Here is an 11,402-nt window from a genome sequence, read left to right on the forward strand (position 1 = left end):
TGCAGGGGAGGTGCTCAAGGCCAGCCTAGTGGATGGAAGGTTCTTGCCCTTGTTTGAGGGAGCCCTTTGGCTTCCTCCCAGGCCCACACACTGCTGGCAGAGAAGAGCCTTGGTCTGAGCATGAGGAACCCCTGGTTCTAGACGCGGCTCTGCCAGCCCGTATCTTGACCAAGCCACTCTTCCTTTTCTGGGTTCAGTTTCCCTATCTAGCAAATGGGAATCAGAATTCCTACCTCCCAACCACACTGGGTTTGGGGAGGCATACAATGAGGTCAGAAGGGAGAAAGTGCTTGGAGAACCTCGATCCCCATTGAAACGAGAGGGACTTGTTTTTGTAGCTGTGTCCAGGGCTGCAGGCCAAGCTTCAGTGTGTTCATCTGGTGGGGCAGTCACTGGGCTCGACAGTATCAACTGGACATTGTGTTCTCAGGGTGTGGCGGAGGCTCTGAGGTCCCCTCACACCCAAACACGTCACACTGTGCTTTCCACCAGCCTCTCAGCTTTCACGCGGTATGTGCCTCTAATCCTTGGGGAAGACCTAAGGAGAGTGAGCAAGCCGGGTTCAGGTCTCACTCATGGCTCAGGGCTCATGGCCTGAGTGTCTCCTTACAAACATCATGTCCTGTGTGATTCATCCCCGGAGGAAATTCTGCCCGGTTCCTCCCTTTTTTTTTTTTTTGGTCATTTAAAAAAATTCTATATTAAGAAGTATCGTATTGAAAAATGCATATTGGAACCAGCACTGGTGTATCTACCACTGAGATCAAAAAATAGAATTTTATCGCTTTCCTTCTTTATAACACTGCCTGACTTTTCTGAAATACTCCTTTGAGCCCTTGGTTGTGACTCTCCTCCTTGCTTACCACTCATGCCTGCCAGATAGCAAGTTTCTGTCTACAGCAAACTGGGCCTTATAGTTCTTGGAAGTTTTGACAACTTTATTCACAGTTTGGTGACGCACAGGCTGCCCTGGGTTGTTTGACCTTTTGGCCTGGAGGGGAAATCTCTGCCTCTGGCTGGTTGTCTTCCTTGCCTCGAATCGGGAAGGCACTGGGGTGGGGTGGGGTGGGGTGGGCAGGGCAGGGCAGAGCAGAGCGTTGGGCTGCGGGGAGAGGGGAAAGGAGTAAGTGCATGGCAGGCACTCCCATCCCAGATCTGTTTGGCTCTCTCTATGTGACCTTTGAGTCACTTCGCTACAAGCATGGCTTTTCCTACCTGTAAATTGAGGGTTGGACCACATTAGCAGTTTAGTGGTTTATGTCTTTTTTTTTTCCCCCAAATAATTTAGTCCCTAAACTCTTTACTTGAAGCTGGGATCTCAAACTGGCTCCTGTGGGACCGTTTGGGTTTGCGGGTATGTTTCATTTGGCCGGAATGGTGTTTGACGAAATATATGAGGGGAATTGGATGAAGGTGGTCAAAAGACACACACTTCCAGTTATAGGTATTAGGGATCTAATATACAACATGATGACAAGAGTTAACAGTGCTGTATGATGTATTTGAAAGTTGCTAAGAGAATAGATGCTAAAAGTTCTCATCACAAGGAAAAAACTTTTTTTTCTTTTTTGTATCTATACGAAATGATGGATGCTAGCTTATTGTGGTCGTGTCACAGGACATGTTAAGTTGAGTCATTATGCTGTATCCCTTAAAATTACACAGTGCTGTATGTCAATTATATCTCAATAAAACTGAAAGGAAAAATTTAAAAGTACATGAATAGCTTCTAATGGGGCGTGCTCTTCTGTGTGCCTCGAGCCTACCGCTCCCTGTGGCCTCACCCCTGCCTGCCTCCCTCTCAGTTGCCTGCCTGGCTGCTGAAGGCATAGTGTCACCTAAGTAAGAGTAGAGCTGCTCTCGCTAAAGTGAGCATGTGTGGAGTGTGACAACCTAGAGCACAGCCCACCGCTGTCCTCATCGCGGGCCACAGCCCGAGGGTCATGTGGAGTAGTATTTGACAGCATCCGGCTTGGGTGGCCACTCCGGGCCCTCCAGTTGTGACGTTTTTCCTTCTCTGGTTCAGTCTCTAGCAGATCACCCCGGAATAAAGAGGGAAGTGCTAGCCAAGGCCTCAGGCTTTGGGCCTGTATCCAACCCTCCCTACCTCCCTGCTCCTGTCTGGGGTAATAATTTTGCGACTGTTTAGCCTTTCAGACCCCCACCGGCATGCCGTATGGAACGGTGAACCTGCTTCATGGTGTGAACCCGGGAGAGACCCCTGTCACCTGTACGGCAGGGATCGGGACCTTCATTGTGGAATTCGCCACCCTGAGCAGCCTCACCGGTGACCCCGTGTTTGAGGATGTGGCCAGAGTGGCGCTGATGCGCCTCTGGGAGAGCCGGTCAGATATTGGACTGGTAGGTCAGCTGTTCTCTTCCTCTCTGAGTTAAGTTGGCCATATTGGCCCCTGCTTACGAGACTCGGGGCTCTGAGCAACAAGTTGCAGTCCAGCCAAGGGAAACTGAGGGTGACCTCAGAAATGGTCCAAGATTTAAGCTCATGACACCAAAAGTAGACCAAGCCTCCAATTGTGTTTTGGCACAGAGGGGAAGAGAGGAAGAGAGTACATCCTCTGGTAGGGAAAAGGGGCTGTGGTAAGCTTTGACTCCTTGACCTTGTATTTTTAGGGAGTAGGTCGTGTGCTTCATGTCCCTGACTCATTCGGTGACCTTACTTCATTAGCTCATTGGCCCTCATTTTCACTATCTGCTTTTGTTTGTAAAACTATGTTTTTTATAACACCAGTTCTGAGAGATGTTGAATTCCATGAAAAAAAAATTCCTGGTCAATTAAGTTTAGGGACTACTACATATAATATCTTTTTTTTTTTTTTGTAGAGTCATAACAAACAAGAGCAGGTTAAAAGTTATGAAATCCTGTGATAAATAAATCTATTCAACTTTGCTCAACTTAAAATTTCCCAAACTTATCTGACCCCAGAACTTCCCTTTGTTCTTCAGTATCTATTAACCCATGGCAATTTAACACATTTGGGCCAGATGATCTCTAAAGTAGGTGTCAGCTCCTAAACTGGATAATCAGTGAAACTTACAGTAATTGAGCCAAAGCTTTCCAGGAAATAGCACTAGATTTAGTCAGAATTAGGTTTGGGCCCACGCCTTGCTACACTGAAACTGTGTGACCCTGGGCAAGTCACTCAACCTCTCTGATCCTCAGTTACTTCAGCAGTAACGTGGAGGTATTAATACCTCCTTTGCTGAGTCATTATGACTTATAAAGACTATGTTGTCTGAAAGTGATTCAGGTGGAGGCACATTTTATACAAAGTCTGATTCTAAATCATCTTGAAAAGTGAAACTCGTGTGAGGAATCCTTGAAAATCCCTAAAGAGGTGCCCGTCTGGAGACCTATAGTAACTCCCTTAGTAAGTTCAACACAGGCCGTTTTTTCCCTGCAGCACTTGAACCATTGTGGACTCTGTGGGTACCCTGCCCATATCTTCTCAGCCCTTACCATTTCTGTGCACACTGGCCTGTCTTCTGATCACCATCACCTGTTCTGTCTGCCTGTGGGTCTTTTCTGGTGCCTGGATCCTGCTCTGCTTGCCCTCAGCTCGAAGTACCAGGACTTAATGCCGCCCTGGAGCGGTTCTGTCAGTGACTGACACTGATGGGAGTTTGTAGATAATCAACCCAGTTCCTCACCGTTGGGTGAAATCATGCTGAGGCTTTTGCTGGGTACTCACTCCCAGAGCTGCCCTTGGTATTGAGCTCTAGTTCCCATGGTGGTAACTTGCCTGATAGGCTGCCTCCCTTCCCTGCCCCGCTTTCCCCCTCCTCTACTGGTGTTTTCAGAGACTCACCTTTCAAATCAACCACTTGCAGTCTTCCTTGCTGAGGGTCTGCTTCCGAGGGAACCCAAATCAACACAGAACAGTTAGCTGTTTCACTGATTAAGTACCAGATGAAGTTAGCAGCTTCATCGGGGTCTAAGTTAGATGGACAACCTATCTCTTCATTTAAATGTTTTAACATTTATTTTTAAATGGTTTTAAAAGTCACATGGTTCAGAAGTCCAAAGATACAAAAAAAGCACCCAGTGACATCTGTGAAGTGTCCTCTGACCCCTGTCCCCAGTTACCCAGTTCCTCTCCTTACAAGTAACCACTCCGTCAGTTTCTTGGGTGTCTGTCCTGAGTTGATGTATAGACGTTTGTAAAGTATATCTTGTGTCTTTAGACACTGAAATCACATGCAGAGTTCTGAGAAAGACAACTGAGACAGATTCTGGGAACAGCAAGTGCTCATCTCTCAGCTCACACTCACTAGATGGGGTATAAATGCTCCAAATCATTGTTTTTTTTTTATTTTTTACCCAGCATATAGATTAAGTCCTCATAAATATGCATGATATGCATCTCAACTGTATAGACATGCAGGAGAGCTGCCCATGATCCAGCCTTGCCCCCCAATCCTGCACCCCGATAGTCTGCATGTCACCCGAGCAGCACTGGGCTTCTGCCTTGCATCTCACGAGGCAGTCAGGGGTGTGGGGAGATCCTTGTTTCATTTTGGTCCCTCTCTTGGGATCACCTGTCTCTCTCCCAGGTTGGCAACCACATTGACGTGCTCACTGGCAAGTGGGTGGCCCAGGACGCAGGCATTGGGGCTGGCGTGGATTCCTACTTTGAGTACCTGGTGAAAGGAGCCATCCTGCTTCAGGATAAGAAGCTCATGGCCATGTTCCTAGGTAAAGAGGGCAGGGTAAGGGCGCTTTCCCCATGATTTTTCCTGTCGATGTGTGGTTTATTTATAAACGTTCAGTTGCTCCCAAGTGCATAGAGAATCAGTTCTGAACATTTGAGTCTTCATTCAAAGCCGCCATGGACATACACTGCCCACTTGATGCCCACTATACCTCTTGTTGCCTTCTTGGAAAAGGCAACTGAACCGTGCTGTGTTCTCTGTGTGAGGCCCTAGATTTCTCATTTCCTGGCCATTGCACATGTGTTTCCTTTGCCTGGAATACCATTTTTCCTGTCTTCATGTGCCCATGTTGTATGCACCCTTCAAGGCCCAGCTTAAAGGTCACCTAGCCCAAGAAGTAGTTTAATCCTCCCTCAGAATTTAGGGCCGTCAGCCCCTCTATTGCAGTCAGCTGTCACCTACACTTACAGCTCTACCAGCTGAGTGCAGCATCCATGCCTTATTCATCTTTGTATTTCCCACAATGCTTTGCACGAGGTAGTTTGTAGATTAATGCCTGTTGAATAAAAATATTGTACCCTCCCGGCTCTTAGACACTAGTAATAATGATATTGAGGAATTGTTGGGCACCTAATAATTATTATTATAGCTACCATTCATTTGTTCAGCAATTATTTATTGAATACCATTATGTGTCAAGCGCTGTGCCAAGCACTGAACATGGACTATTTTTATTTAATCCTTACAATGCTATTTAAAATTGTCTTATTTATTTGCATGTATGTTTGGTACTTCATTGATTCAGATAATATTTATTGTGCATGTTTATTATGTACTATCTTAGTGCTGGGGATTCTGCAACGAACAAAGCAAAGCCCTGACCCTCATGGATTTTCAATCTAGGGGGAGGGGTAAGTTCAAGCTCGCTCAGGGCTGGGAGCCTTCTTTGTCTTGTTTGCCAACCCCTAGGTACCTGGCACCTAGTAGGTGCTCAGTGAATATTGTTGAGTGAACACTGCTATGAGGTATATATAACACCTTACAGATAATGAGAAGGCGTAAGAGGGGAAAACTTGCCCAAAGTCATAGCTAGCAAGGGGTAAAGCTGGAGCAGGAACTTGAGCCTGGAAGTTTGACTCCAGAACCCATGCTCTTTCCTGTATGCCTTGTAGCATCCTAGTCTGCTTTGAGACTCGGCCATCGTCTGGCCTTTCAAAAGTTGAGGTCTATGCTTCTGTTGCCAAGGCCTGCTTTTTGTCTCCCTAATCACTGGTGTGTCCGTTATCCCATCTCTACTGCAGAATATAACAAAGCCATTCGGAATTACACGCGCTTCGATGACTGGTACCTGTGGGTGCAGATGTACAAGGGGACTGTGTCCATGCCCGTCTTCCAGTCCTTAGAGGCCTACTGGCCCGGTCTTCAGGTAGGAATGATCAGAGAGGGTGGTCGTTTTCCTACGGAACTGGCAAAGCAAGCGCATCCTGATGGATAAGTCAAATAAGGTAGTTCAGTTGCTTGAGTACTTTTCTTGGAGAATGGGTTGGGATGGAAGAGAGACTTAGAGTGAATTAGACAGATATAAGATCCTGCCTCACTGAATTTTTCAAGGGGAGCTTTAAAGGTGTCAGGAACTGAGCTTCCAGCTTGCTATGGAATGTAGTAACTCTAGAGAGTGTCTTTCTGGATTCGGCAGTAACAGACATTTCCAACAGCTATTTCTCCACCGGTCATTTCTGTCAGATCTCCTCATTCTTGACAGCAGGCCTGAGGAAAGGTGTGAAAGCAGCTGAGGCTGCTCTGTCTGCCATCATTATGTTTTCCCATTACACGGTCTGATAGAGTTGCAGCTGGAAGGGATCTTACAGCCCATCTAATCTACCCCCTAGGTATTCTAAAATATTTTTATCAACTAGTTTTTTTTGTTTTTTTAAGGAAAGGTAATGACATGTAGATGGTGATAAATTTTAAAAGCACCAAAAGGAATACTATGAAAAGTAAGTCTTGAGCCCCCACCCACAGACCCTCTCCCCAATCCAGCCTCTATGATCAGTTTTCTGTATATCCTTCCAGAAATCCATATATATAAATATACGTATATAGGAACATATTATATATATTCTTTTTTACTGAATATATATCTTAGAGACCATTCTTTATTGATACCCATAGATCAGCTTTACTTCTTTTTTTTTAAGATTATTATTATTTTTTTTAATTGGGGAAGGGAAACAGTGTTGGAGAACTGGAGAAGGGGAACAGCCAAGTTGTTGTCCTTCAGTCTCAGTTGTGGAGGACGCAGCTAGCTAGCTCAGCTCCAGGTCTAGTTGCCATCTGGCAGCATGTCGGCAGCGGGAGTTGAACCGGCAACCTTATTGTTAGGAGGACGTGCTCTCACTAGCTGAGCCATCCTGCCACCTGTTGGCAGCTCAGCTCAGGCGCAGCTCACTGGCCCATGTGGGAATTGAACTGGCGACCCTATTGCTCAGAGCTCATGCTCTTAACCAACTGAGCCATTCGGCCGGCCCAGATCAGCTTTACTTTTGACAGCTGTATATATTCCATTGAGTAGATATACTGCAATTTATTTAAGTAGTCCCCCATTATGTACTTTTAGCCACCCCTCTTATTTTACAGATGGGGAAACAGGCTCAGAGAGAACTTGTTGATAATGTTAAATATTGGTCCAACTCTTCTAAGGTCTTCAAATTGTATTTCTTGAGTGCCCCCTAGAAGAATTTTGAAAAACTATAGTACCCCTTGCATATTTTTAATCTTACGTGTTTGAATAGTTGTATACTGTTTCTTTTTCTCCTTGAATTCATATTTCCATTCTACTGCCCCAACAGAATTTTATCCTATTTATCATACTTTATGCTGAAAAAAATTTATTGATAGCCTATCATATGTCTGTAACAAAATTTGAATATATAGTACATAGAAATTAAAAGTATTTAAATGTTTCCTGTGACCATAGGCTCTGAGTATTCAATTTGTTTTCTTCTGGATTTAGTTATTAATGTGTAAATACTTAAAACAACATTAATAGCTTACAATTTTTTGATAAGTAATTATAAAATCTAAATGCAATTTTATTGGAAATACATTTCTTAATGAGATTTTGGGACTTTCTTATATTTAAGTAGTTTGTGGTAAGTATTTACGAAAGAAGGATTTGTCTGCCAGGCACTTTACACAGAATCATCACAACATACTGAGGTATGTGTTGTTTCATAGATGAAGAAAAGAGGCTTAGAGATGTTAAATTTGTGAATTCATTTACTCAACAAATTTTTTTTTTTAAAGATTTTTTTATTGGGGAATTGGGGGGATGGGTACAGCATTGGGGAATTGGGGGAAGGGGAACAGACAAGTTGCTGTCGTTTTGTTCTTCAGTCTAGTTGTGGAGGACGTTGCTTCACTGGCCCAATTGGCACCATCATTGCGTTCTTCCTGGGCGAGGCAGATCAGTCGCAGGCTTTTGGATGGTTGCTCACTGCGGCTGCTGGCCGCTCACGCTGGCTGCTGGCCACTCACGCTGGCTGCTGGCCACACACCGTAGCCCATGGCAACCCACTGCCACAGGGGCTGCAGCCTACGCTGTCGCCGGCGACTCATGGCAACCCAGCTCCAGGTTGAGCTGTTGTTCAGCATCTTAGCTGTGGAGGGCAGTGTCACCGGCCCACATATGTGGGATCCGAACTGGGGCCCTCTGGCGTCCCAAGCCAGTTCTTAACCATCGCGCCACTTGGCCGGCCCTACTCAACAAAATATTTGAATGCCTTCTGTGTTCCAGGCCCTGCGGCCCTCATGAAGTTTATAGAGGGCGAGACACAAAGAGAGACTTAAACAGATAAATACATAAAATAATAAGTTGCAATGAAGGAAACAAATAGGCTAAAATAGAGAATATTGGACTGGGATCCACTTTAGACAAGAAAGCTTCTCAGATGTAGTGATATTAAAGCTGATACTTTAAGATTTGGGGGTGGGTGATGATGTCCTAGGCTGAGAAAATATAGTGTGTCAAGGTCCTGAGGCAGGAAAGAATTGGGTGTTTATCAGAAACAAAGAAAAGCAGTATGGCCACAGTCCGGGGAAGAGAAAGATCAGTCGATGGAAGGTCAGCAGTGACCAGATAGATGGTGCAGGGCCTTGAGGGTCCCCGTGAGTTGTCTCCACTTGATGCTGAGCCCATGGGAAGCCCTGAGGTCCAGCTGCCCTGGGGAGAGTGGGCTGGAGAGGGCAAGAGGGCAAGTGTTAGAATGAGCAGGGAGGCCTCAGAGGTCATCCCAGTGTGAAATGCTGATGGCCGGACAAGGTGGTAGCGCCCGAGATAAAGAGAGAAAACTTGATGTTTTGGAGATGGGATAGGAATTTGATGGGAATTGCTGATGGAATGGAGGTGGGAGCGGGGAATAAGGGAGGAGTCAAGGATAACCACTGGGTTTCTGGCCGGAGTAACTCAGTAGATGGTGGTGCCATTTTCTAAGAAGGAAGAGAGGCGAGAGTAGGGAGACGACTTTGTGGGAAAGTGAGAGAAGCAGGAATTTTGTTTGGGAAATGTCAAGTTTGTTCTATCCCTGAGACATCCCATGGAGATGTCAAGAAGGTCAGCTATTTCCCTGTGAGTTTATATTAATATTAATGGCTACTTAGCAATGGCTAGTAAAGTTGCAAATGTATATGTCCTCTGATCCAGCAGTCCTCATTCTGGAAATTTATCTTACAGATACACTTTGCATATATTTGAGGTGACATATGTACAGGGCTATTTATTGCAGCATTGATATAGCAAATATCAAAAGATTGGAACCAAGCCAACCGGATATTCATAAGGAACTAATTAAATTATGGTCTAAGCAATGGAATACTGTGCAATAGGAGGAGGGAGCTCTTTATATTCTTACATGGGAAAAAATCAAGATACATTGTTAAATGAATAAGGGGAACTGCAGAGCAGTATACCTAATAAGCTATGTTTAATGCGGGGGAAATAATACATGCTCATATTTGTTTATGTTTACACACTAACACAAAGTGGTTCTCTGCTGGGATATAGGGTGGGAGTGAGACTTAGTACAGGCAACCTTTTTCCTATTCTTAGTGTTTTGAACCAGATGGCTGACTCACCTGTTTAAAAGGTGTTACTAGTCAGCATTGACTGAGTATGTCTGGGGTTTTGTATACAGACTCTGTCCCTCACAACAATATGAGGCATGTTATATCCTGCATCTTATATTGGGTTATCGGAAAAGTCATGATGTATTTTTTCTGTTTTTCGTTGCAAAAATGTGTCATGACTTTTCCGACAACCCAATAGAAAAGGCTCAGAGAAGTTCACAGTGAGTAAATGGCCGACTCTGGGTTTGACTTCAGGCCTTTTGGCTCCGAAGCTTTTGCTTTCTCTTTTCCCAGAGGTTGTATGTGGGGGTTTCTGCCTGGTGGCTGCTTGCCTGACAGCTGCTTCTCTCCTACAGAGTCTCATTGGGGACATTGACAATGCCATGAGGACCTTCCTTAACTACTACACCGTGTGGAAGCAGTTTGGGGGGCTCCCAGAATTCTACAACATTCCCCAGGGATACACAGTGGAGAAGCGAGAGGGCTACCCACTTCGGCCAGGTAAGCAGCATCTCTGGCCATTAGACTTGGTCCTCCGGACCCCAAACCCTCATGTCTTTATGAGTTTCCATACCTCACAAGGGCTCACAAGTCCATTTTTTTCCATCTGATTTTTCCAGTGGCTCTGGATGGTTTTTCTTTTAGGAATTATTTACCTCCATATTTTCACATAAGGAAAATGAGTCCTGGTGGGTTGAAATGGCTTGCCCAGCACTGTCAGTGTAGGAACTAGGACTGGAACCCAAGACTCCTAACTAAATCTCATGCTCTTTCAAACTCAGGCAACTGAATGAGATGGAAAAAGCCAGCTTGAATCCTTTTGAATTCCTGCCATCAGGATTTCAGCAGTGTAGGCAAACTTCCTAAGTCGATGGGTCAGATAAATTATGCTTCTATAGTATAGAATGTTAGAGCTTTGGAACGGACTTTAGGAAGGAATCCTCTGGTCTCATCCACCTCCTCATGTGCAGCTCACAAATGAAGATAAAGAGAAGGAAGGGACTGCACACTAAGTCCTAAATTCCTTTCAGCTCTGATCCTCTGATTCATTGCAGGAAAGTGAAACATTGGGAGGAAGGGAAGGGGAAGGAGGACAGAGGAAGGAAGGTTAGTCAGCACACAGTCATCTCTGACCCCGAAACAGGTTACATTGCCATTGTCTTACACACCTTCCCACCTGAATGCCTGCCTTTTAGCTGTGGAACAGGCTTTCTAGTGGCTTCTGCCCGTTCTGCCCTCCTCTACTCCCTTTCCTCCCTCCTCCAAAGTAAGTGATTGTTGTAGGAGTTGTGGAAAGAGAACAGAAGAAGGAGTAAAACAGCCACTGGAAAGAGCAAATTAGTCACTTTTGACTCCCAAGAGGCTGCTGTTTTGGTATTCTTCATGCATTTATTCTCATGGCTTTTTTTTTTTTTTAAGAGGAAACTCTCAGAAGGTATTTCTAATGTTATCAATAGACAAAATGAAAACAAAATTTGGGACTAAATCTAAGACTTAGGCTTGTGCCTTCTCAGGGTTAAGGGCAACCTGACAGGTCAAGTGGTTATCTAGTCTTTGTGTGGTCACCATGAGTGACAGGGAGCTCACTGTTCACACAGGCCACCTGT

General features: G+C 45.0%; 1 protein-coding gene across 1 annotated transcript in view; it reads left to right on the forward strand.

Annotated features, from left to right (window-relative positions):
* EDEM2 (ER degradation enhancing alpha-mannosidase like protein 2) overlaps positions 1–11,402 on the forward strand; it is a 31,883-nt gene that overhangs the window by 11,378 nt on the left and 9,103 nt on the right. Inside the window, exons 6-9 of the mRNA XM_019655333.1 lie at positions 2,150–2,361; positions 4,573–4,714; positions 5,973–6,097; positions 10,152–10,296. Coding sequence (XP_019510878.1) covers positions 2,150–2,361; positions 4,573–4,714; positions 5,973–6,097; positions 10,152–10,296 — 624 coding nt within the window. The remainder of the gene's footprint in view (positions 1–2,149; positions 2,362–4,572; positions 4,715–5,972; positions 6,098–10,151; positions 10,297–11,402) is intronic.

The sequence above is a fragment of the Hipposideros armiger genome, unplaced genomic scaffold (assembly GCF_001890085.2).
Source record: "Hipposideros armiger isolate ML-2016 unplaced genomic scaffold, ASM189008v1 scaffold_238, whole genome shotgun sequence".
In the NCBI taxonomy this organism is placed as follows: Eukaryota; Metazoa; Chordata; class Mammalia; order Chiroptera; family Hipposideridae; genus Hipposideros; species Hipposideros armiger.